Below are 27,855 nucleotides of genomic sequence, written 5' to 3' on the forward strand. Positions count from 1 at the left end.
CCTTCCCCATGGATCCAACCTCGTGCTGATAATTTATGGGGAATGCATACGAATACTAAATGGTGGAAAAACAAAGGCTTCAAATAATTTGGGGTTGTAAGTTGCCTCTCAAGCACCGTCTATTCTTATGGAGATGCCTTGTGGGAATACTTACATATAAATATATAATATATGCATACATACATAGATAAACACACACACACACACACACACACACACACACACACACACACACACACACAAGATAAAAAATGATTGCATATCTTTTAAGTTTTACTCTCATGTGTATTTATTTAAAGCTATGTTTTAATAAACATTAGTGGGAAAAGATGCAATCCATCAACTTTTTACGTGCTTAAATTTATGAAGATAAAATCAAGATTTAGTTTGTACTAAAATCAAAGTAGAAGACCAACATGGTTTATGGATATAATCCATCAACTTTTCACATGCTTAAATTTATGAAGATAAAATCAAGATTTAGTTTGTACTAAAATTAAAGTAGAAGACCAACGTGGTTTATGGATGTAATCCATCAACTTTTTATGTTTTTGAATTTATGAAGATAAAATAAAGATTTAGTTTGTACTAAAATCAAAGTAGAAGACCATCGTGGTTTATGCATATATCTATATTCAAGTTAACTTCTAGGTCTTGAGTGTAAAGACTTTCATTATTTTGTTAATGAAATTCATTTTGCTAGATTGTGTTATTACCACAGAGGTGTTAGTGAAATAAATGTATGATATCACTTGAGTGTAGATGAGATCATTTTAAATTGGATCCACTTACAATATCTACATTTGCACGAGGTGTATCTAGGTACCAATACAGAGTAGGGGTGTTAAATATTCATTTGAAAGGTTTATATAGATGTAATAAAGGCTACATAAATTTACAAAAACCATGTATATAGATGTGTTTTTATATTACCCTACAAATGTGGCCCTTAGGTTATTCACTACCTCACATATTGGTATTTCTCTTTTCATGTCTTAAGGTTTTCCAAAGCAAGGACATAATAAGTACATACCACTTCAAGGTGTCGATTATAGTTTTAAATTTCATTTTGAAAAAGTAAATAAATTAATTATCGCAGTTGTGTCGATGTTCTTAGCACTTTTGATAAAACTATGAAATGAGAAGTAAAAGGCAATATGAGATGAAGCTTTCTACATAAAAATACCTTTGTCTCTTTTTAAAACTAATTTAATTGCTGAGAACTGTGTTCTTGGTATCTTCACTTTTAGAGTGATCATTGAATAAGTTTACAAAAAATTTTAAAACCATCTAGCTTGGGGTTACTCCACATTACTATTGCTTTATGTACAAGTCAAATGAAACTTTATAAGAAGAATATTTTTCTTTTGGAATCATAAACTTTAGAAATCCATTACACACTTGATGTTACCTTTGAGTAAAAAAGTAGCTAATGTCAACTTTGGAGTTCAAAAGAGTACACTTTTTCGAATGCAACCATTTGGATACATATGTGGAAAGATAGGCAAGGTTCACTCAACTCTATTCTCATAGAGTTCAGGCATCATTGTGATACATTTACTTGCTAGCCTTTGCATCTATCAATCAATCAATCTCTTGTGTCCATGCATCCACACCACATAATCTTCCATCCATTTCTACATCCATTGAATATTCACCTATCTATTTATCTATTTGAAGGCTTTTCTATCTATTTAAACAAGTAACTAACTAACTAACTAAAAAGCTATTTAATTGACTAGCTAGCTAGTAAACTCATTTTGTCTGGGTGAGTAAGTGGCTCTTTAACTAACTGACTAATTAACTAAAAACTCTAACTACATATTTATGCATACATGCATACGTTGTATGCATGTATGTATCTATGTATGTATATATGTATTAACGTATCTATATACATACATACAATGTATGCATACATGCATACATGCATACATTATATGTATGTATGTACGTATGTATATATATTGACATATCCATTTAATGTATGCATATGTATGTATGTACGTATGTATATATATTGGCATATCTATTTAATGTATGCATGTATATATGCAATATGGAGAGAGAGAGAGAGAGAGAGAGAGAGAGAGAGAGAGAGAGAGAGAGAGAGAGAGAGAGAGAGAGAGAGAGAGAGAGATTCTTAGGAGTTTATTCTAATGTAAAAAAGGACAAATGTGTTAAAATAGATGCACATGATGGGATATTTGAGCAATTGTGGTTCTCAACCCTACACACGTTGCTTAAAAAGAGTTTTGTCTTGTTCTTCACTCTTTTTAAGTCAAGTAGCCATTGTTGATGTCTTTTTTTAGAGAAAATAAGTTCACTAAAAATTCAAATCCTTGAGTGTGATTGAAGTAGGGGATGAGCTAGAGAGACACTTGTTGAAATTGTATCTATAACCTCATGAACAAACTAAATTGGCCAAAAATGGAATAAACATTGAACACATTGGGTAGTTACCTTGGTGAAAGCTAGAGCTCATCATCCTGAAGAAATAGCAATTATATAGATGATATCTTAAGAAATAGTGATACATTTTAGGATTGGTGCAAAAGTGTGTGTGAGATTTTGGGAGAGGAAGATCACATTTATTCAAATCTAATTAAAGCCCATAGTTTAGCTAAATGCATCTTCTCACCTAGTCTCTTAAAGCAGAGCAAAGAACAAGTTAATTTTTTTGTTTGCCCTTCTACCAAATATCTCTAAATGTGATCCATTGATCTATGAAATATGAATTATTTGAGCAATTGTAGACAAATTACAATTCATCAACTCTTTCCAAGTTTCAATACACGGAAATCAAACCAAGGGTTGTGTTTGGAGCTAAAAGCAAACTAGAAGACCAACATGGCTTACTGATAAATTTTGAAGTATGATAAACCTTGAAGTAAGATAAAGATAACTTCTATAGAGTCAATGCAAATTTTTAATGATTTTTTATAAAAATTATTATGCTATATTGTGTCCATTATTACCTTAAGTTGCATTATTTAAGTTTGACAAGCTTCTTTATTCGTTAATAATAACCAAAATATATGTTTGTATATTTTATTGGATCAAATAATTTGTTGACACATCACGATTTTTTTAATATTTTTTTTTAATTTTGTACTTACATTTTGTACGATAGTCTTTTCCAAAATAGTTTTGTACAAAAAACTTTATATACAATGTTTTGTAATGCTCTTATAGTATTCTTGGTCTCGTCTTTCACGGGTCATAGTATTCCTTGGGCTTGGCTTTGAATTTCAAAAAGGATGGCTTTGAATTTCAAAAAGGTTTTCTTGGGAAGGAGATTTTATGTTCATTATTAACGTTGGTCTTGTACTTGAGGGGTCATAGTATTCCTTGGGCTTGGCTTTGAATTTTAAAAAGGAAACCCATGGTTCTTTCCTTAGGAAGGAGGATTTGTGTTCATTGTTAACTTTGGCACAGGGTTGGCATGAGCTAAAGCTACTTTAGAATCGTCAAACTTTCTAGATGAAGTTGTTATTTTGTATTATAAAACTAAGAAGGAAATTCCAAATGAAAATTAGTTCTTTAGGAAGAAAAAATGATGTCTACTTGGTTTATTCAAGGAGTGGACAACATCCGTAGTGGTCTTTTATATTTTTCTATACATGTCAAAACATGTCTATTTGTTTTTCTATGCACGTCAAAAGGTGCGTTTTTGTTAGAAATTGGAAATACACTTAGGGAAGTTTTTTCTTTTTCTATTTTTTTCATGTCACTATTGTTAGTATGCTAAACAAAAAAATTATAAGTACACCACTTCAAGTTGAGTCTATATAATTTCTAAGGTATAGAAATGTAGATTGTATTTTTGCACACATTTATTATTAATATTTTTAATTACTAAATCAATTTTTGAGTGCATATTTTTGCAACATTGACATGCTACATAGCTCATTAGACTTGTTCCTATAGTCAAAATGAGTACAAACATGACCATATTCTTTTCATATAAAAAACAAAAGTATTTTGTACACAGACGAAAGCCTTTCATACATAATGAGGGAATAATTTTCTTATTTAATGTATAATTCAAGAAATTTGTTAATTTTCTCATATTATTTGCATTAAAAAATAATTTGAGCCAAAATATGCAACCTAGCCTCACATGTTGGTATTGCTCTTTTAATGACAATGCTTTTTAATGTAAGGACATAATAAGTACACACCAATTCAAGCTGTCAAGGTACACTTTTAAGAAGTAAATGGTATAATGATTAATGTTGTGTCTATGTTCTTGGGTATGTACACCCTTTTGAGAAAACATTGAAAATTTGACAAGTAATAGTAACATGAGGTGAAGCTTTCAACACGAAGTTACCATTGTCTCTTTTGTGACCTATTTCTCCACTCTTAACAACTTACACTTCTAGAGTGATATTTAAATAAGTATGTATAAGGACCACATAACTCGGGGGATTTTTATAATTGAATAGATCATATGTCATTTTAAAAGTAGGATGATTGCTTATAAACGAATATAAAACATCAAGAGTCATGATCAATCCATATCAATCAACAATCCTCCACATTCCTATTACTTATTCTTTTTTTTTTTGGAGAGAGAGAGAGAGAGAGAGAGAGAGAGAGAGAGAGAGAGAGAGAGAGAGAGAGAGACTTTTATTTGAACTCATTACTTAGTGAAAGTTCATTAATAAACTATATAACTATATATAGCACTTTTGGAATGAATTTGGTTAGATACTCACTATTTCTAATTCAACCTTTTGGATATGTATGTGTAAAGCTAGGCAAGGTTCATTCAACCATATTCTCATAGAGCTGAAGCATTGATACATCTACTTTTGCTAGCATTCAAATCTACTAATCCATGTCTCATGTCCATACATAAATATGATCAAATTTTATGTCCATTACTACATTTACAAACATATTTATTAATATACATATCTAAATGTTTGTCCATGTGTCTATCTACACAAGAGAGAGAGAGAGAGAGAGAGAGAGAGAGAGAGAGAGAGAGAGAGAGAGAGAGAGAGAGAGAGAGAGAGAGAGAGATTGATTGATTATGGAAGGCCAATGGCAAGAATGACCTTAGAGACCAAGTACAAACACTAACAATTAGGCTTTAAAGAATTTTAGGTACAATAAAATAACAAGAACAAGAAAAATCTAATATCGAGCCCATGGAGCTTCATGGTCTAGAGAAACATTAGTTAAAGATGGAGGGCCCTTCCAACTTTGAAGACTAATGCCCACAAGCCACTTGAACTTTCTCTAGTTCTTCTCCATTTCAAGTCAAGTGTGCCCCTTTGCTATCCACAACTTTATGCCATTTAGGGGTTTTGCTTACATGAGGATTGCTTTTCCCTACTTGAGGATTGAGAATCTATGTTCTCTAGTTTATAGGTGATACGTTTTGATTGATCTTTGCTATGGTTGGTATTCCACTTGATAGTTGACATTGATCTTTGCTATGGTTGGTATTCCACTTCACTTTCATCACCTTCTCCTATGTCTCAAAATAGTTGGTATATTCCACTTGATAGTTGACATCACTTTCATCACCTTCTCCTATGTCTCAAAATAGTTGGTATATTCCACTTAATAGTTGACAATGCTTCCATCACCTTCTCCTATGTCTCAAAATAGTTGGTATATTCCACTTAATAGTTGACAATGCTTCCATCACCTTCTCCTATGTCTCAAAATATTTGTCCTCTTTGTACCACTTCTCAAGTAGTTCCTCTAATCAAATTTGACGGGCCACCGACTTTGTCCATCTACATTCCTCAAGTTCTATTGTTACTTTCATGTTGAGATTCCTAAGTATCTCTTGCAAGTCTTCCTTAATCGTGGTCAAATTGTCACTTGTCTTAGGAGTCGAAATTCCAAAGCTTAGTTTGGTCTCTAGTGCTTTGTGTTTTGTGTGTGTGTGTGTGTGTGTGTGTGTGTGTGAGAGAGAGAGAGAGAGAGAGAGAGAGAGAGAGAGAGAGAGAGATTAACGTCTTCAAAGGCCCATAGGGTCTATGAGACAAAATGTCTATTTAAATGTATACATGATGAATTTGAACCATGGAAAAGGAAAAAAATGTATGAAACTAGCTACATAAGCTAAATCCATGTGATGCAACATGGTGACCAATTATAATATGTGGTCAGAATAGAACGCAAAAATATCTCCCCTCGTTGTGCTAGGGGAGTTCGCTATGTCGTGGAAGATTATGGATCTGAACTGCTGGAGGGATAAAGTCTCTAAGATGGCGTCTCACTTCCAAAGGATCACACATGCTCACTAGTGACATTGCATGTACGTGGGGTGAGAGATTACATGTCCATGTAGGCTATTTTGTTGAGACTTAGTGGGTTGTGCTAGTGCTCCTATTGGACCACTATATAGCCTACGGATGTGTCCCAAAGAAATATGTAATGGAGGTCTAGGAGGCACCTAACTGGCTCTTTCTCTTGAGTTTTGCCTTAGCACGACCTCTTTGACAAAGACGCTCCAATAAATACATGTCTAAACATCTCTAGTCCTCATAGTGCATGACTCATAAGAGGGGGCCGAATCCGTCTTTGGAGAGCTAATGAAATCCCCTCGGAGAGCTAATGAAATCCCCTTGGATCCTCCACATCCTCTACCCTATTATGTGTGTGTGTGTGTGTGTGTGTGTGTGTGTGTGTGAGAGAGAGAGAGAGAGAGAGAGAGAGAGAGAGAGAGAGAGAGAGAGAGAGTTGTAGAGTATGTTCCAATGTTACGAGTGACAAATACATCTTTTACATAGATGCCCAATCATGATTCATAAAGTTGATGGGATTTTTGATGGATTGTGGTTCTTGACCCATACATGCCCCTTGTAAAAGTGCTATGTCTTGTTCTCCCATCTTTTAAAGCCAAACAATCACATGGTTGATATCTCTTGGTGGAGCAAAGAAGTTCACCAAAAATCAAAATCCTGAAATTTAAGCCATGAATAACCTCATGAACTTGTAAACAAATCTAGCAACAAACATTAAACAAATTTAGTGGTCATCTTGGTAGGGTTGGCAACTCATCGTATTCAAGAAATAGTGAGTGTTATATAGATGATATCTCGAAAAGACTTCTTAGTATTGGTGAGGAAACGCTGCAAGTGATGAAGAGATTCATAGAATGTATTCAATAGAAAACCTTGTAGAATGTATTCAATTTGAAACACAAGGTTTGGCCAGACACTTGTCTTTTGATCTAGTGCCTAGTTAGAGAAGGATCTTGGAGCATATTCTATAAAGCAAAGCTAAGGACAAGCTAGTTTATTTTTTTCTCTAGTAGTGGGGACTGTGGATAAGCTTTGACACATTATTTTTTGAAATGTTGACACTATAAAAAGATGCATTGTATTTTGAGAGGGTCATGTAGATCCGCTAGTAGACATGTTACCATGTACAAAGTCTCAAGGTAAGGTTGTTTCACAGTTTTCTATTATAAAAGAAAAAATCATTATTATTTCCAGATTTACTAGAAAAATAAAAAGTAAGGTTGTTTCAAGAGTTTTCTATTAATAAAAGTAATAATCATTATTATTTGCAGATTTACTAGAAAAATAATTGAAGACCTCATTACGAGAACAATAATTCATTATTTAACTCCTTAAAAAGGATGTAGGCATGGGTTTTGCTTATGAATATATATATTTGGGGCCTAAGAGAGGCATTTTTAGTGATGACTTTTGTGTTTTTTAGTAGTTTAATCAAATGTATACATAAGTCCAAAAATACAATCATACCACCCGTGTCTCTGTGTGCTTGAATTGCTGGCCTTTGGGCGAGCAAAGGCAAAGTTGGACATGACAAGGAAGACGGTGGTAGGCTTACAAGTCTCATATAGGCCACTACCACTGTAAAAAGCTTCGTATATGGGATTTCTTCATAGAAGATTGCAGAAGACCTCGAGCTTTGTATGGCTATGGCTAGACTGTGAAGATGAAAACTTACTGCATGACTACTTCGAACTTTGTATGGCTGTGGCTGGAAGAACTACTGTATCCATGCTCCACTTTTTCTCACCACCTGGTCTGATGATCTCTTTCTCCTCATCTTCCTTTGAATTCTCTTCCATGCTTGCAATACCATGTTGAAGCTCTCGCTTTTACTGCTGTTCATGCCTCTCAGTCCTGTCAGATTTTGTAGGCTTACCACCATCCTTTCTTGATGTTGGAGAAGAAGACCAAACAAGGTGGCCAGAAACCTCTGCAGTTTTCCTGCACCAGCAATTTCTTCACTTACTTGCATTTTTTTTTCCACAATCTCTCCCTTCCATAGCTTGTAACACTCAGAGTAGCTCCTTTGCTATGAAGAAGAAGGAGGAAGCTCTTGCAAAGCATGTATGCTTTCTAAGGAGGACTTGAGAAGGAAGGCAGTGTGCCTTTGTTGACCGTTCCATGGCTATTGTCAAGGCTGCGCTTCTCACATTGTGTGGCAACAGCAGGCGTCTTCAGGATGCCGAGCACTCTCTGGACGTCAGCTACCATAGCTTCTCAAGTGGCCTCCTGCCCTCCTTGGGTGCAAGAAGCAACAGCCATCTCCACCTTCGCAAACACATCATTTCGCCGTACGATCAGCGCTACAGGTAAGGCCTTCCTCCTCCTCAAGCTCACTGCAATTTTCGTGAAGAAACATCACACACACATGCACATGCACAGCCAAGAAAAGATAGGGATGCTATAGTAGATAGTTCACCGTTATATTTCTGGTTTTTCCTTACTCCTTTTATACTTGCAAGGCCATTGCTGAAGAGTATCTATTCTAGTCACTCAGGTTCATCTAAATGAGGACATTTTTTGGTCACAACTACAAGAAATGTGAGTGATCTTTGTCATAGGAACACAGGACGGTGGGCTTGGTGTGATTGTGGCTGGCCAAACACATGCTGAGGATAATTATAGATACTTAAGTACATACATCGATATGTGCATACATAGATGCATAAATACACAGGTACATACATACATACATACGTACTTACATCCTTAAGTACATACATGCATACATACATGCATGCATACATACATACATGCTTGCGGTCCATTCCTTTGGCAGATCTAATACTAGCCCTGTGTTGTTACAGGTGGTGGCAAATATTTTTGATAATTTTGGTTGTGTATTCAGCTTGGGTGTCTCCTTTTGAGTTGGCATTTATGCAAGACCTGCCAAAGCATTTTCTGAGGGTGGATTATGCTGTTGATGCATTTTTCGGCACGGATATCATTATGACTTTCTTTGTGGCTTATTTGGACAAAAGAACATATGTGCTAGTTGATCGAAAATCTCGAATAGCTCTAAGGTACTTTTTTTTTTGGTTTTTGTCTACAAGTCTGTATCTCAAGGCTCTCTGTGCGACCATGACTCTGAATTGTGTTCATATTTATCATTTTGTGCCACAACAGTACTTTTTCATATAATGACGTTGTAAACCCATTGCTCACACACAGTTTTACTTTTGAATACCAAATGGAAGGGGTTTACGGTACTCACCTTCGTGTTGTCCTCTGCACCATCCCCAGTCAACTTATACCTAGGACAAGAGTTCAATATGACACCCATGCTACCCAGCAAACAGCCCTGGTACCTCATAACACCACGTCTAAAGCTCAGATCTGTTGCAGGCCACACTCCCCAAAATAATTTGTGCGATGATGAATGCAAAAGCAAGCTGTAATGTAGGGCAATATGTGATGCTGAAAGACCAAGATAGAGGTTCATTGTTAGAAGAACCAAGAGTTTCCATGCCGCTGCCCATGATGTGTCATGGTTCTCACATCATGGTTGAACTTGGCGGCTAGCCAACATATGTGACCAGTGTGATTTCCAGAGCTACTAGCACCCCTGGAGGCTCACACATTTGCATGGCCATGTGGAGGCCCTGACTTTGCTAAGGCAGGTCCCCACTCTTCCTAACCAGCCCTCCAATCTTCCAGAAAAGACAAACTCGGGGGAGTTGTAGGTAGTAGGGCTCCCTATGGACTATTTATGTCCTTTCATCTTCTACGCCTTATTTGCATATGGGATAGCTTGTGATCTGCGTCACCATCTGGCAATCCCCTTTGTCCATGCGAGATTTGCACCTCCAACAAGGCTCACTCATCCCAAAGAGAAACAAATCTCTCTGTTAGTTTGCAACCCAGAGTATAAACTTTATGCCAAATAATCATTATAGAATCAGATCGGAATGAGGCCACTAAAGGCGGCCAAAGTGTACTCGGTTGTGACCTTACCTCAGGTCGTCTTTTGTTTGCCAAAACACACTTAATGACCACAGATAGAGCACAACAGAGGGTGTGGATACATAAACCTCAGCCAGCTGTTACAACGGAGTTGCAATCAGTTGTTGATGCATTCTTCACTTGTCACATGTGGAAACCCTTTACCTAGATTATTGAGCTAACTGTGCAATTACTGTGGTGCATTAACTTGAGAGCAGAGAGAAGAGAGAATACACAGACACCCAAAAGCCAATAAAGGACCCCACCTTTTGGTGTATTTGCTTGCATTATGGAATCGAGATATGCACAATACAATTCCTTGGTGTTGACTTTATGATGTCTCCTTCCTTTCCTTGATGACTTTGGCTTGTGGTATCCAGACTGAGCAATAGCCAATCTTATTGCTCTGAACGGTTCCTTGTTTCGGAATTACTTGTCTACTACAATCTCCAAAATACCGTTGCCTTTGTCCCTTGCTGAGAAGTCATGATGTCTTGGTCTTTGATACTTGTGGATGCTCTTGCTAATGCCTAGTTGTAGCCTGTCAGATTGCCCGGCATCCAGCCCGATCAGTGTCCAAGTAACAAATCTGACCGTCTGGCTGACAAGTGCCAGCCGTCTACAGCCGTCATAGTCCAACCATCCAGTTGAGTGGGGCAGCGTAGCCACACGTCTCCCTAGCCAAGTAGCAACTCCTGGAGGCATACTGCCAGAGAGTCAACCTGGGACACAGTCCGCTCACAAATCCTAGTGTGTCGGGCAGCAAGGTCTGCTATAGGTATGGTAAAAATTTGGTGATCATGCTGGGAGACTCTCAACAATCAGAACTTCCCTGTGAGCAACTCCTGGAGGCATACTGCCAGAGAGTCAACCTGGGACACAGTCCACTCACAAATCCTAGTGTGTCGGGCAGCAAGGTCTGCTATAGGTATGGTAAAAATTTGGTGATCCTGCTGGGAAACTCTCAACAATCAGAACTTCCCCGTGAGTTCTAGAGTCTAGTGTCACATGCCCAACACGCGCTCTTGCATGAAGTCCACTGAAAAGCCCCATGGTCAATTTGTTGCTACAATCGTAGGAAACCCCTTTCAAATTGTGAGCGCCCCTCCACCCTTACCCTTATCTTCACTCATGGGCCATGGCCAATACAAATCTGGCCGGAACTGAACCCCTGGCAACTGTACTGGGACATGTAAATGTCAAGCTGGCAACCTTCAAAGGAACTGCCTTAGAGGACGCCGACGACCATGTGTGGCACTTCCTGGCCATGTGTAGAAGCAGAGGGTTGGACAGGGATGATTCCTATGTGCTCTTTTTCCTTCCACCCTGGAAGGGTTGGCTTACAAATGGCTCAGTCAGTTTCCAATGAACCATTTTGTCAATTGGACAGTCCCACGTGACACCTTCAGAACCTTCTGTCCAAGCAATCATGAGGAGCGAGTGTTGCAGGAACTCCACCGCTTGAAGCTGCTTCCCGAAGAAACAATCTCTGAGCTCATGACATGGGCGACTGTCTAGTGGCCCGTGACCTCAAGGCTCAACAGGAAGCCAAGAGAACAATTTGGTGTGCCATCTGTCAAGTTGTTGGTCACACTCAGGAGTGTCCAAAAAGGAGATATTGCAATTTCTGTGAGAAGGGTGGTTATGAGGATAAAGACTGCTATTACCTTAAGGGGTTTCGGCTTTCGCTAACTACACCAACAATAGCGACCGTTCCTACCAACCACTACAGTTGCCAGTCACTTGGCAGGCCCTTACACTCCTGCTATGTACCACCTGCCAATCCCGGCACTACCCAACTAGCCTGTCCCTTACCATCAACTCTTTTACCTCTCATCCCCACATAGTCACTAGAAACGTTTCGGCGTTTTTGACGTTTCGGGATTTTTGAGGTTTTGAGACAAAACGTTTCGTCTTTCGGCTAAGAAACACAGAGGTTTCGTAGTTTTTTCTATATAAATACAATAAAATGGTTTAGAACTTGTAGTTTGTAGAATTATTGTAGGCCTACCTAGTGCTAGCTAGGCACTTAATATATGGTAAAAGCTTAGGCAATTGTGGTCACAATTGGGCAATCGGGGAGTTGTGGAATTGACTCATGAGAAATTGGGCAATTGTGATAAATTGGGGATTTATGAGAAATTGGGCAATTGAGAATTGGGAAAAATTGGGGAATTTGTGAGAAATTGGGGGCGAGGAGGAGGAGGAGGAGGAGGAGGAGGAGGAGAAGAAGAGGTGACTGCAGATCGCGTGCAAGAGAGAGAGAGAGAGAGAGAGAGAGAGAGAGAGAGAGAGCGAGAGAGTGAAAGCCCAACATAAATAAAAACACACTTGGATTTTTTTTTATATTTTTTATTTTTTTTTAAAGAAGCGAAAAAAAATCCCTGTTTCTGAAACGCGTTTCTAGCATTTTGGCTGTTCAAGGGTTTCGGAGTTTCTTAGCCCAGAAACACGTTTCTATGTGACTATGCATCCCCAACCCTCCAGCTTCCACCCCAACTCCCATGGATCACCACCTCGTCTGCCTCCACCCTGCACTGGCCAATCCTTTGTTATAGATGTGGTGAGTATGGTACCTTTGCTTCGCCATGGAATTCACTTTTCCAACCGCATTGATACCTTGTCTTAGTGGGAGAAGGAGCATACCCCTTGTCACCACATCCAGGCCCAATCACTTCCCCTCCTTGTGACTAACTCTCTTAATCTCTCCTTAATTACTCTTTAATCCCTTATTAACTGAAAGGACACCTGTGAAGGGTCACACCCTTACACATGGGTCACTATCAAAGGACATGTCTATTCATTAAAAGACACACCCCTAAGTCCAAAGGACATAATCGTTGATTCAAGAGCCATATCCCTTCCGAGGGATGTGTCTCTTCACTTGTACCCTTTCAGTCTCTATTTAAGAAAGGCCCCTGTCTCAATGCAAACAACTCAGTCTTTCGTGCAGTATTTGTCTTATGTTCATTAATTAAGTCTTAATCATGTTAATAAAGCTATAAAAGCTTTACAGTGGTATCAGAGCAAACTTTTTTCCGCCTTGTGTTATGCCCAAACCCTAAACCTAACCCTAAAATTAGTCCTAACCCTAACCCTAAAATTAGCCCGCCCAAATCTTAAAATTGGGTGTAGCAAGTGTTGAATGAAGAGCAAGAGAGAATGCCCCATCAAATTCAGCCCAACTCCCAATTTTTGCTGATTAATTTTGGGCCAGCCATATGCAGGAAACTATTGAATAAAGGCAAGACAAGAAGCAACCCTTCAATCCAGGAGGCTTACCTCTTCAGCCGGCACCCTTTCATGGACTGGCACCCCTCCCATGAGTAGTCGCACCCCTTCGTGGAAATTCCTCCAGTCGGCTGCCATTGCCCAACCAAAGGTCATGACTCTAAGGCTTTAATGCCACGTGTACAAACACACAAAAAAAAAAAAAACCACAAACTCACCTTACCCCTACGAAACGATGCCACCTTGCTTCAGCAGTTTCGGCCTACACCCGCTGCCATCCTACGTACAGTTTTCCTCACGCCAGCGTGCAGCCGTCCTCCTCCTCCATGGATTCAGCACCCGTACCTCTCCTCCGTGTTGGCATCCTGTTGTCTATGCTTGTGATTGGACCAGCCACTTGTAGTTGGTGCTTTATGTTGAATTGACGGCTTCTTCTCGAGCAACACTATTTATTATGGCAACCTCCTTCAGGTGTGATTTTTCCATTTTCTTGGGTATAAACATCTCACATAATGTGGAGTATTAACATATCAGAAACCCGCCATTTCATGCTTTTGCGGTTTCTCCACTCCTTCGGGGCCAATATCCCTTTTACGGGTTCACCCGTGTTTCTCCACCAGTCTCAGCCCTTGTTCCAGTGAGTGTGCCCCCTTTTTCCAGCCCATTCATTACCGCATTCAAATAGCCACACCGACTTCTCACCTCCGAGAATTCGACGTGTGGGTGATCCGTGTTCGTACTTCTGCACAGGATCTGGATCATTATTGTTTTATACTCAGGCGTCATCCTTATCTTGGCGCTATCCTCCTCGAGTGTAGCATCATTTTTCATGAATATTGCACCTATTCTGAGAATGTTAATCCATCTTCATTCAGGGTGCGCCCCTCTACACCGGAGTATACACCCTTGACACCAGTAGCTGCCCCTATCCCTGTACCTTCTTCTCCAATAGCAGACACTCGTGCGAGCCCAGTCCCAGAGGATCGCCCTTACTATACTGGATGGTCTATAGCCGCTTCACCAGTACGTAGCCTCTCCTCTCGGGATTTCCTGTCACGATTGTGACTTAGTTCATTATACACAGTTTCCTCATGGTTACAGATACTGAAGTGACATGATTACAGAGGACCCCTACACTCGGATGGTCACGACTATTCGCTCTAGAGACATGCCTCTTCATCAAGAGCCACACTCCTTCGACGACTGGTCACATCCCTTCGCTCTAGGGATGCAACTCTTCACCCAATGGTTGCAGCTATTCGTCCAAAGGATGTGTCCCTTCGCCTAGAGTCATGACTATTGGTCATGGGATGTGTCTTTTCATTCGTGTCTCTTGGACTCCTATATAAGGAGCCTGTTGTATCACAGTTTCAATCAATCAATCAATCAAACATCTGTGTTCAAGTCTACTTTCAATTTCAGCCTTAAATACACAGATAAGTGGATGAAATACTAAGTAATAACAGTAATCCTCACAGTGGTATCAGAGCAAATTTTTTCCTACCCGTGGGTTGTGAAGCCCTCACCCTCTCCGCGGCACTCCCTCATCCACCTCTCCTCTCGGTGTTGTATGGAAGAAGCAGAGCGATGGTGGACTTGGCGTGAATCCTTGCTCGCAGTAATGTAAACAAGCACACAAGGTCTCACACCCATATACACGTATTGTGTGTATAGCAGAGAGGGACCCCCTTCTGTATTTCCGGAATACCCTCCCTCCCTGCTGACCGGTGGCGTTCGGCGTTCGCAACATGGGAGGAATTGCCCCCTTCGCTGCTGAATATGGAGCCCCCCCCCCTCTCTTCGCCTTGGTTGCTGCCAACATGCGCTCTTGTTTGCTGAGCGTGGCTACCGGTTGTGAGCCTCCTTAATACATGCAGCGACTGCTGGTGGCACACTGTTCGAAGAGGTGCTGTTCGAAGAGGGGCACCATCCAGTCGGCAACGCGTCCTGGCCTTCGAAGCGGCGCATTCCTTCCAGTCGGTGAAACGTCAACCTTCAAAAAAAAAAAACAATACACAACATTAATACGTGCATTGCCACGTGGATCATCTACGAAATAAAAAAAACAAGCAGCCTTATAACTTAAGGCTTATAATTAAGCCTTATTATATACGTACGTGAAGCGCCAGCACCGAACGGCCACCCGCCAGCGCAAGGAAACCCAGCCCGCCGCTGACCAGCGCACACTAAAAAAAAAAAGAAGAGACGGCCAGCCAGCGACCTGCGCATTATCAAAAAAAGAAAAAAAAAAGACAGAACCCGACGGCCAGCCTTCAGCGCATTAAAAAAAAAAAAAAGACAACCCATACACTTACGGGTTTCTACGAAATGGCCCCTGCCTTGGTCTTCTGCGCGCCAACTTGCTGCCGCCTCCCTTCCTCGAAAACAGCCTTCTTCATTGCTAGGCTCCTGTGGTCTATGACGGTGTTTTCCGCAGCTTGACGACTACGACCTTGGTGCTTCTTCTCTAGCAAAACTATCTATTATGACATTCACAGCAACAAGCTGCATTCCAGCGGTTTGAAGCCATGTTCCATCAACAACCAAAAGCTTGTATCGATGAGCTTCAACATGTTTCTCAACAAAAATTCTCTCACCCTCAGCATGGTTCTTCAGAGACAACTAGACACAAAGTATCTTCGTGCGAGCAACGCAAGCCTCAGCATGGATATTCTTGGAAATGTTACGGTTCTAAGCAACCAACTTCTTATTGGAATCATCAGCAACAAAAGCAGCAACATGAAGCTTCCAAAGGATCACATCTTGGAAAGAAATCAGCCATATCAAGATGGGCTTACTTAGTGGCACGTGTGTCCGACCCTAATCGAGTACTCGGTCGTGAACGCCGCGACGTTAGACAAGTTTCCCCTCGCGAGCAATGCCCTACATTCAAGTCCTTGCAAGCTCTTGGTGGCAGTGTTGAAGACTTACTCATTCTCACGTTGTGCAAGAGGATCCTTGAGAGGTCTAAGAGGCGCAAACAACCTCAACCTCCCCCTTCTACATTGGAAGCCTTAATACCTGCTGAGAAAGCTGAAGATTCAGAAGATTCTGGTACATGTGTGACAGATACAATGTCCACAACCCCTTTTCTTGCCGTGACCCAGGCAGAAGCAATAGCCTCGTCACCGCCCATGCAAAACGGAGTCTTTGCCTCTGACGAGATACCTGACGCCGTGGTGAATGATGATTCTTCTTCAAAAATGAAGACTCCACTCCTTACCTTCAGTGGTGCGAAGGATAAATCAAACGTAGCCTCTTGCAGCATGATTTCAGTCGTTGCAAATGAATCTTTGGACATAACTTGTCCCGAGAACAACTTTCTAAGCAAAGAAAACCATATGGAAGATATTTCTTCTCAACCTATGACAACACTCGAGGACTTTTGTGTTCTAGAAAAATCAGTGAAATCCCTTTCAGACATCCAACAGGTGGTTGTCGCCTCTCAGCCGGAAGCAGATAAAGATTCAATCTTTTCTTGGACAAAGCTCGAAGTTACCAATGATGTTAACAAAAGTTCTACTCAAGTTACAGATATGATTCTCATGCTTTTGGTAAAGATGAGACAAGTTGCAGATGCAGTTAATATTCAGTTTGGTATATGCAAGATTGTTATGGTCAACAATAATGCCATGACATGGGATCTAGCAGCTAGAGCTTTGGATGCAGAAGCAATTCAATCATTTCCCTTCTTCCAGAGTCTCAACAACTACCCCGGAGTCTTATTTTAAGTGGGAGGGAATGTCACGATTGTGACGTAGTTCATTATACACAGTCTCCTCATGGTTACAGATACTGAAGTGACATGATTACAGAGGACCCCTACACTCGGATGGTCACGACTATTCGCTCTAGAGACATGCCTCTTCATCAAGAGCCACACTCCTTCGACGACTGGTCACATCCCTTCGCTCTAGGGTTGCAACTCTTCACCCGATGGTTGCAGCTATTCGCCCAAAGGATGTGTCCCTTCGCCTAGAGTCATGACTATTGGTCATGGGATGTGTCTTTTCATTCGTGTCTCTTGGACTCCTATATAAGGAGCCTGTTGTATCACAGTTTCAATCAATCAATCAAACATCTGTGTTCAAGTCTACTTTCAATTTCAGCCTTAAATACACAGATAAGTGGATGAAATACTAAGTAATAACAGTAATCCTCACATTTCCAGATGCCGCACCCTCCAGCCGATGGTTCTTACTAGAGCCCAGCGGCGTCAACAAGAGCAAAAAACCCCAGAGCCTCATCACCCTGAAGCCTCTACATCAACATCTTCTCTCATGGCAGAACCTGTTGATATACCAGCCCCTTCGGAATGGCAGCTAGCTTTGCAGCAACTTCAACAGCAGTTCCGACAGCAACTCCAGGAGTCTATGGCATCCTTGGCTTCTCAGATCCAATAGCTCCACACGGATCGCCACTCCTACACGAGTTCCGTACCAGCAGCAGATGTTTCAGTAACAGTACGAGCAGACGCAGACGTCATTCCTTCCGAGGTAGAAGGCGACGACCTTAAAACTCTTTATTGTCTTTTACAAGCCAGTAAAACAAAGAAATTGGAAATTAAACCCCCTGACTCTTATGGTGGTTAGCGCAATAAGCGCATCTTAGACCAATGGCTCTACAAATTGCTGTTATACTTTGAAACCATGACACTTTCTAATTCCAAAAAGATGACTGCTTTATTGTGGTGGCAACGACGACATCACGTCGGAAAAACGGTTACAACATGGGAAAAATTCGAGCGGGTCCTCCGTAAGCAGTTCATACTTGCCAATGCGGATTTCCAAGCCCGTACTCGCTTACGCCATTTGGACCAAACTGGTTCCTTGGCCTCTTATATCACCTAGTTCACCAACTTGATACTGGAGATTGACTCTTTGTTCCCAGTGAACGAACTTCATGCCTTCATTGAAGGTCTTAATTCCACACTGCGTGCCAATGTTCAGAAATATAACCCTGTCGATCTTGCCGATGCCATACGAAACGCCGAGCGCGTTGCAGACATTAATTCTTGAAATTCGGCCTCTTCCGATCGAGCTAATGACTTTCAGAAAGCCAATGGATCTCGTATGAGCCGAGATAGTCGCAGAGAGTCATCTGGCACTTCTACCTCTCGGCCTAATCCCCAATGGAATAATTCTCAACACCCTCGCCGTTCAGAAGGATCGTCCTCTTTTCGGTTCCGACGTTCTCAATCCTTCCAACCACGTAGTTCGGATTGTGGATGGGACCAAAGACGTGACCAATCTCGCAATCCTCGTCCTTCTACTGTTCCTTCTGGACGAGATCAACAAAAGACGAGATTGTGCACAATTTGTAATGGACCTCATCGTTGGTTTGAGTGCCCCAAAAGACCAACCCATTGATAGAATTCTAATTCTGAGGAGAAACCCTTAGTTGCTGACAAAGGAAAGTGTGCAGTTAATCACCATGCTATTGCACATGCTTCAGTGATTTTACCGCTACTGCTACAGCACAAGCTGCCTCTTCACCGTTGCCCCAGCGGTCTACTCAGGTTTTGGTTCTTCAAGGCTCTATTTCCAGTCACCCTATTCAGGTGGTCATTGACAGTGGGTGTTCTCATAACTTTGTGGGAACCACCTTGACTCAGAGATTGAAGATTCGGACTTCTCCAAGTACTGTTGTGTATGAAGTAGAGCTTGCCGATGGTTCCACATCCTTGTGTAACACCGTTGCCAAACACCTCTCCTTTCGAATTCAGCACTATCGTGACAAATTGGATTTCCAAGTCATGAATTTGGCACATTATGATATGATCCTTGGTCAAGAATGGTTGTATCAATATGATCCCCTGATTGATTTCCGGAACCATTCTATACAATTTGCTCAAAATGATATGCTTGTGGCACTCGAAGGAATGAGAGACCAACCTTCTACACCAACCCTTTCAGCTCTTCAAGTGGAATGGTGGGTCCGCAAGAGTGGTTGTTCCTCAGCACTTTTAATGGTCTATTCAGCCAACGAGCCTCCCGAGGACATAGATACAAAGGTGATGTATCTCAGGCAACCTTTCTTTGCTCCATACTTGGATCTTTTTCCTCAGGAGCTTCCTGCGGTTCTCCCACCTCGGCGACCAGTCGACCATGCTATTGATATCCTTTCTGGCAGTGCTCCACCTACTCGTGCTCCATATCGAGTTTCTTTTACGGAATCTCAGAAGATACAATGACAACTTACTGAACTTTTGGAGAAAGGACATATTTGACCAAGCAAAAGCCCTTTTGGAGCTCCAGTACTTTTGGTGAAAAAGAAGGATAAGTCTATGCGTCTTTGCATCGACTATCGTGCCCTTAATAAGTTGACTATCAAGAATAATCCTCTTCCGTGCATTGATGAATTGTTTGATCAATTGCTCCATGCAAAGGTCTTCTCCAAAATTGATCTTAAGTCTGGATATCATCAAATTCGCATTCGCGAAGGTGATGAATATAAGACAGCTTTTCGCACAAAATATGGTCATTACGAGTACCTGGTCATGCCATTCGGGTTAACCAATGCCCCTGCAACATTTATGAGTCTGATGAATGATCTTTTTCGTCCTTTTTGGACAAGTTCGTCATTATCTATCTTGATGACATCCTGGTGTTCAGTCGTAATATGGAAGAACACAAGGCACATCTTAAGATCATTTTCAGGTGCTTCGTGACAATGCTCTTTATATTAATCTAGGCAAAAGTGAATTCTTTAAGACATCCTTGGAGTACCTTGGACATATTGTTTCAGCAGACGGTATTTCCGTGGATCCAAAGAAAATACAGGTTATTGTCAATTGGCCAACTCCCACAAACATCCATGATGTTCGTTCTTTTTTGGGACTTGCCAACTTCTATCACACAAAGATTCATCGATTTTCCGAAATTGCTGCTCCTCTCACAGAACTTCTGAAGTCTGCTTCTGCATTCAAATGGACTGAAGCCGCAACACAAGCTTTTGGAAATTTAAAGACAGCTTTGACAACAACTCCTGTCATGGCTATTCCTGATCCTACTCTCCCCTTTGATGTTTACACGGATGCTTGTGATATTGCCACTGGTGCCGTCTTAATGCAACAAGGACGCGCTATTGCGTTTGACAGTCATAAGCACTCTGCAATTCAAGAAAGATACCCGGTATATGACAAGGAATTTTTGGCTATTGTTCATGCCTATCATGCATGGAAACATTATCTCCTTGGTGTGGATTCAGTGGGTGAAAACAAATCATCATTCTTTGAAATATATTTTCACGCAGCCAGTTATGAATGCTAGGCAAGCGCGTTGGGTTGAATTCTTAGCTAATTTTCATATGACAATTGAGTATGTTCCTGGTCTTACCAATGTGGTTGCGGATGCCCTCAGTCGTATGCCCCCAGCTTTGGTCTTGGCTATTTCTACAGTTGAAATGGATATACCTCAAAGTTTCAAGGACCGTTATTCAAAAGATCATGATTTTGGAAACGCATTTCAAATTCTCAATTCTCAGAATGCAACTCCTTCCGACTTGAAGATTTATGGAGCATATACAATAGTGGATGGTTTATTATATTATCAGGACCGTATAAGGATCTTGAAGATGTGCTAGCAGACATAGGTGTGCACACCATTTCCTACAAGACTTTGCACGTCTTGTTCGTGGGCGCACATACAAGTTGAATCCCAAGTATGCTGAAGCAGTGAGGTTGAAGCTAGAAAAGATGGAGGCTGCCAACATCATTTCACCAATCGAGCACTCTGAGCTGGCTGTCCATCATGCCTTGAAATATCTTCTCAACAAGCCCCAGTTGGCTGGCCAAATTTGGAGATGGCTCCTCCTTTTCCAAGAAATTGATTTCGACATCTTGCTCCGACCTGGCAAGCATCATGTCATGGCGGATCACCTTTCTTGCATAGACAGTGGTGACCCTGCCACACCCACAAGTATTGACGATGACCTCCTTGACAATGTGCTTTTTGAAGTAGATGCTGCTCCTGCTTGGTATGGTGATGTGCTTGCCTTGCTCTCTACAAGTTCCTTTCCCACAGGCATGTCACCCAAAAACAAAAGGTGGTTGCTTCTCGAGAGCCAGCCATATCAACTTGTGGGTGGGCAGCTCTACAAAGCCGGTCACGACAACATCTTATGGCGTAGCACTACTCCTCATGAGGTTCCACACTCGGTGGAGGACGCTTTTGCTAGACTTTTTTGTGGTCACTACCCAGCCACATTACCACATTGGATCACCCCACTAGAGCATCCCGGAGCATTCGGTGAAAATGCAAAACTGACTGGACATTTTCATCTTCTCCCTAAAAAAATCCAAGCTCTCATTTGTACATATCATCTAATCCCCCTTTTGGATCAGGTTATAGGCGGTCAATAGAAGGTCTAAAGTCAACCTTTTGGTCAGGCCAAAGGCCTCAGAAGTTGATAGACATCTTTATCTTTTTGAACCATATAGTACATTGAACACGCTGTCAAAATATGCAACGGAAATGATAACCAAATCTGAGACCACAAGAGCAAGTAGAGTGCAGAAAATAGACAGCACAAGAGAAGGAGAGAGATAGGCGTATAACTCTTCTCTATACACAAGATCCCGAGGAAAAACTGAATGAATACAATGTGGGGGCTATGGGGCCTATTTATATGGCCCCATGAGTGCAGTCGGCCAGCGCATCATGCCCCACTAGCCCTCACGACTGGGCACAACCAGTCGGCCAGCAGAGAAAAAACCCACGACTCCTGATCAAGTCGGCCAGCTCTAGGTGAACAAGAGTGCAGTCGGCCAGCATCAGAAGCTCCTGCCATCGTGTGGCACACCCACAACAGAAGCCCTGGTGTCTGATAAAGACATGAGATGACTTCTAACACCCCCTCTCAGCTCCTGGCTGTGAAATCAACCCAAGGGAGCTGGAGTGCAACCTGAGCGTAGCCTGAGGTAGAGACTTCGTGAAGAGGTCCGCCGCATTGTCCTCCGTCAAACAATAAAGGAGCAAGATGTCGCCAGCCAAGATCTTCTCACGTACAAAGTGATACTGTATCTCTATATGCTTGGTCCGGGCATGGAAGACCGGGTTTCGAGCAATAGCTATACAACTCTGGTTATCGCACTGGATGACTGTGGGCTCCTTCTGTGGAAACCCAATCTCGCCTAGCAGGCTCCGCAACCACACAACCTCGCAAGCAACACCATAAGTAGCTCGGTACTCTGCCTCTGTCGAAGATAGGGCAATAGTTGGTTGCCTCTTACTGCTTCTGAGCTGAGGGTAAAACTGTAACCTGAAGTAGATCTCCTCGTGTCTGGATCTCCTCCCCAATCTGAGTCACTCCAACCTTGGAGTTTGACTCCATCCCCTCCTATGTAAAAGAGTCCTAGATCCTTCGTACTCTACAGATACCGCAAGATCCGCAATCCTGCGTCCCAATGAGACTTCAATGGCGTCTGCATAAAAGATCTCAACAGTCCCACGGAGAAGCTCAAGTCCAATTTGTGTTCAGCAAACCAGATCAATGAACCAACCAACTTCCGATACTGCGAGGCATCAACTGGCTCACAAGGATCATTAAAACGGTTAACTTTGTGTTTGGGTCCATCGGCGAAGTAATAAGCTTGCAATTCTCCATCCCAAAGGCCGCCAGATCTCCAATCCCAAGAAGAAGTGGAGTAAGCCTAAGTCGGTCATCTCAAACTCCTTTGACAAGGCAGCCTTCGCCACGCCAATGTGCTCCACATGACCACCGGTGAGAATGAGATCATCCACATAAAGGATGATAATCGTAACCATGCCCCGTTCCTGAAAGAGATAGGTTAGGATCTGCAACCGATCTCTGAAATCCAATCCGAACAAAGATGGAATCAATCTTTTGATTCCAAGCCCTGGGAGCCTGCTTAAGACCATACAAGGCCTTACGTAACCTGTAAACCATCCCTTCTGATCCTGGAACAACAAAGCATGGAGGCTGCTCAACATACACCTCCTCCTGCAGGTCACCATTAAGGAACGCAGATTTTACATCCATTTGATACACGGGCCACCTCTGAGAAGAAGCAAGGGCAAGAACGGTCCGAATCATGGACATCCGTGCTGTCGGCGCAAAGGTATCCTCGTAGTCGGTGCCTGGTCGCTGAGCATAACCTTTAGCCACAAGTCCGGCTTTGTGTTTGTCCACCAACCCATCTGATGCATATTTGGTCTTAAAGACCCATTTGACACCAATGACTGACTGTTTCGACGGCCTCGGTACCAACTCCCATGTGTTGTTCTTCTCGATGGCATCAAGTTCCACCTCCATGGCTTTCCTTCAAGTATCCTGTGGGAGGGCTTCCTTGACGGAAGTGGGCTCCTTGTTCCGCATAATACGAGACATCAGAGCATAGTTTACCTGAAGAAGCTCTGTTGTATTGCTTTTGTCTCGGACTCTGTGTGATCTTCGAGGGCCATCCTCTGTGGTCCACTTGGAGGGTAACTCCGTGACACTTGACTCCCGAAGGGTGTCCAACAACCACCTAGGTACTCGAACAGATCATGGAGCCTCCTACTGTTGCGGGGGCTCTACTCCAGCTACGGGCTCAACCTCCTGTGCTGACTGAGGTTGATCAATTGGAGCACTGGTCTGGGAATCATTATCAGACTCTTCTAGATCTCCAAGAAGTGGCGGCTCCTCGACAGTGGATACTGGAACATGCTCATCAAAGACCACATCCCGGCTGACAACAATCTCGTTCCTGTCTAGATCATATAATCTGTATCCCTTGGAAAGAGAACTATACCCCACAAATATAAGCTTGCGGGATTTGGAGTCAAGCTTCCCCCTCTGCTTCTTCGGAATATGTACGTATGCATCACTCCCAAAAACACGGAAGTGCGAGACATCAGGTTTCCTGCCAAAGTATGCCTCAAGCGGAGTCATATTAGGTACTGAAGTCGTTGGAGACTGGTTGAAGGTATGGACAGCCGTTGCCACAGCCTCTCCCCAAAGTGGACGAGGAAGATCACGATGCTCCAGCATGGTCCTTGCCATCTCCACCACAGTCTTGCTTTTGCGTTCTACAACTCCATTCTCTGAAGGCGATCCGGTATTGGCCAGTTCCCTCTTGATGCCAGGGTCTGCACAAAATCTGAGAAATACAGTCGAGGAGAATTCACCCCCTTTGTCAGCCCTGAGAGTCTTTACCTGCAATCCAGACTCTTTTTCCACCATCACGTGCCAATCCTTGAACCGTGCAAAAGCTTGGTCCTTCTGTGAAAGAAAGTAGACCCACGTGAATCTGGTACAGTCATCGACAAGCAGCATAAAATAGAGAGATCCTCCCAATGATGGTGTCTGCTGAGGTCCACACAAGTCAGTGTGAATCAACTCCAACGATTTCGAAGCCCGCCTAGAAGCCTGCTTCGGAAAGGATTCCCTGTGTTGCTTACCACGTATGCAAGAACTGCAACGTCCTTGCCTACTGCCAACATCTGGCAAGCCAACCACCATCTGGTCTCGGAAAGCTCGCCACAGTGCATCCACATTTAAGTGGCCAAAACAAAAGTGCCACAGATCTCCGACCTGAGAACGTGTCAACGAGGAGAGTGCAGAGAGCTTGTAGATACCATTCTCCACACCGCCTTCCCAAACAACCTGGCCAGTCTCACGGTCCCGTAGAGCGACTGAATGCTCCTCAAATTTTACCCGAAAGCGAGTCTTGCATACTTCATGCACTGACAGAAGATGAAAACCCAGAGCAGGGACATAAAGAACACGGGAAGCATGCTTGCCCCCCTTGCCGTCGGGAATAATCTCCATCCAGCCCTCACTGTGTATCGGAATAGTGGAGTTGTTGCCAATAAAAATGCGACCTGACTGCCGTTTCAGATCCAAAAAGAAGTCACGGGACGGAGTCATGTGCCTGGAAGCACCATTGTCAAGAATCCATTCCTGGGTATCTTTTTGCGGTGAAGCCAACTGCCTCCTCGCTCGAAGACGATGAAGCATCGGAGTCCATCATCTCTAAGTGCACAAATGCAGGAGTCTTTGCAATTGAGGTTGAAGAATCAGCACTCTTCCCAGTCCGCTTAGGACACCTCCTCCAATAGTGGCCTTTCTCGCCACAATCATTGCAGGATCGTTCGGCTTTCAGCCTCTCTCGTTCTGTGTCGGGTTTCTTCTCAGAAGACTTCTCTGGTGAAGCCTTCCCTTTGCCCTTGTTGTTATTCTGGCCTTTCAACCGTTGGCCAGTTAAGTCCTCCGAACCTCCGCTGTGAGGAGGGTTCGTGAAATGTTCCTCCTGGTCCAAGACCATGGGCACAAGCTCCTCCTAGGTAATGGTGCTGAGCCTGCCACTCGTAATCAAAGAGGAGTAGAAAGCGGAATACTGAGCAGGCAAGTGGGACAGCAAATTAATGGCCATGTCTTCAGATGATATCTCCTTCCCAGCCTGGAGGACTTCCTGCTGAAGGGCCTGCAGCTTGTTAATGTGCTCCCGCATTGTCGATGACTTTGCAGGGTTCATAACCCGCATTTGCACTTCCAAGGAGATCCTCTTCATGGGTGATACCCTGTTATAAAAGAGAAGCCAAGTGCTGCCATATGCCTCTGGCGCCAGCGTCATGTGCTTTACGTGATTGATTACTTGTGGTGTGCAATTGAGGAAAATAAATGACCAGACCCTGGCGTTGACACGATCCCACATCTGTGCCTGTGCCTCGCGGTCCTTCTTCATTGACAGTAACTCCCCTTCCTTTGCTTCCGGCCTAGGAACCGTGATGACAATGAAATCAGCAAGGTCATATGACTCCAGCACAGACTCCATCATAACCTTCCAGATGCCGTAATGGTTCCCGTCCAACTGACGGTCCACTGGGAACGTGGGGAGAGTCGGGATCTTCACATGCTTCTCAGCCATCTCTAACAAATTTGCCATCGCGGGGATGTAACCGAAAAGGATGGGTGGGTGGGAAAAAAAACTTTAAACCTGCAAGTGGCTGTCCAGCACCTTAGCCCGCCTCCTCTTGCAACTACCATGTCAAAATATGCAGCGGAAATGATAACCAAATTTGAGACCACAAGAGCAAGTAGAGTGCAGAAAATAGACAGCACAAGAGAAGGAGAGAGATAGGCGTATAACTCTTCTCTATACACAAGATCCCGAGGAAAAACTTAAAGAATACAATGTGGGGGCTATGGGGCCTATTTATATGGCCCCATGAGTGCAGTCGGCCAGCGCATCATGCCCCACCAGTCCTCACGACTAGGCACAGCCAGTCGGCCAGCATCAGAAGCTCCTGCCAGCCTGTGGCAGCCACCCACACCAAGGAAAAATGGGGAAAAATGGGAAAAAAATACGGGGAGTGAGGAAAAATGATAAAACACCTATACAGGGCAGGCACACCCACAACAGAGGCCATGGTGTCTGATAAAGACAGGAGATGACTTCTAACACACGCAGCTCCTCTCTCTCTTCTTTGTCCAATCATCAAAAGTTTACATCATTGTTCTTTATTAGGCTTAGGGCTGAGGATTAAGTAGCAAAGGCTTCCGCGTATGCACAACATTGGTATCAGAGCATTCAGGCTCAACCCTCTAAGCTGTCCCAAGAAGGTGCATAGAATCCATAGCAAAATACGACAAAGGTAGCATTGTGAGGTGGTTTGCAGGAGGCAAAGCTAGAGGAAAGTGTTCTCTGGGGGTGTGTGCTCAAAGGAGGACACTAGTTAACTCAGATTAGTTCCCGAGGCAAAGTAACGGGCATGGTCATTCTCAACAGGAGATGGTCGCTGTGTTAAGAGAGGGATTGCAAGCATGGGGACAAAGTGGAACAGATGCATAGTAACCAGCCTAAGAGTGGAATCTTAGAAGAGGCAATGTGTTCAGGCAATCAAAGTCAAAGTTAGTAGTCCACGGAGTTAGGATGAGAGGTTTCCTATCCGTCATCAAGTGTAGTAGGAGGGGATGTCACGCGCACAGCCGTGGACATGGATAACCTTATCATTAGTCCTGGATTTGGCAACGTTTTAGGGGAGATTTAGAGCTGATTTTGCAACCCAATAGGCTCCTAAAGTGTCACGTGCATCCCGCACTTGGATGCCACGTAGACATATCTGTACAGAAGGTGCAGGACCTAGGATGGTAAACTGGTCCCATGTGAGCCTAGTCCGGGACGACGAGTCAGCCAGGGATCCATCTCAGTCGTCCGAGGTCAGGTGTGCATTGTCCACAGGAGTCCAAGGTCAAGTGAGCCGCACTGTCCTGCACATGAAACAGTGCCAGTCCACGTTGTGAGTCTCCCTCTGGAATGATGTCAGTGATTCTGTGTATCTGCTATGGTACCGGATGCCAGATCATTGTGTAGATAGTTAGGGTTTGCTTTTAGGAATAGGGGCCAGCCCATAGGGCTACCCCAAGTCTTAGTGTGGGCATGGGGATAGTGTGAAACCACCCC

At 42.8% G+C, this 27,855-nt stretch overlaps 1 protein-coding gene across 3 annotated transcripts in view; it reads left to right on the plus strand.

Annotated features, from left to right (window-relative positions):
* The first annotated feature begins 7,385 nt into the window (after window positions 1-7,385).
* The window catches only part of LOC147624646 (potassium channel KAT3-like), a 77,680-nt gene continuing 57,210 nt past the window's right edge, over window positions 7,386-27,855 (plus strand). For 2 of the 3 annotated variants that reach the window (XM_086819664.1, XM_086819665.1), the window contains exons 1-2: window positions 7,386-8,584; window positions 9,083-9,298. In XM_086819664.1, coding sequence (XP_086675790.1) covers window positions 8,397-8,584; window positions 9,083-9,298 — 404 coding nt within the window. In that variant the 5' untranslated portion in view covers window positions 7,386-8,396. Of the gene's footprint in view, window positions 8,585-8,836; window positions 8,953-9,082; window positions 9,299-27,855 lie in introns of all 3 variants that reach the window. The other variant, XM_086819667.1, reaches the window with a different exon arrangement.

Source organism: Cibotium barometz, chromosome 25 (assembly GCF_041138505.1).
Source record: "Cibotium barometz isolate CiBa-2024 chromosome 25, ASM4113850v1, whole genome shotgun sequence".
In the NCBI taxonomy this organism is placed as follows: Eukaryota; Viridiplantae; Streptophyta; class Polypodiopsida; order Cyatheales; family Cibotiaceae; genus Cibotium; species Cibotium barometz.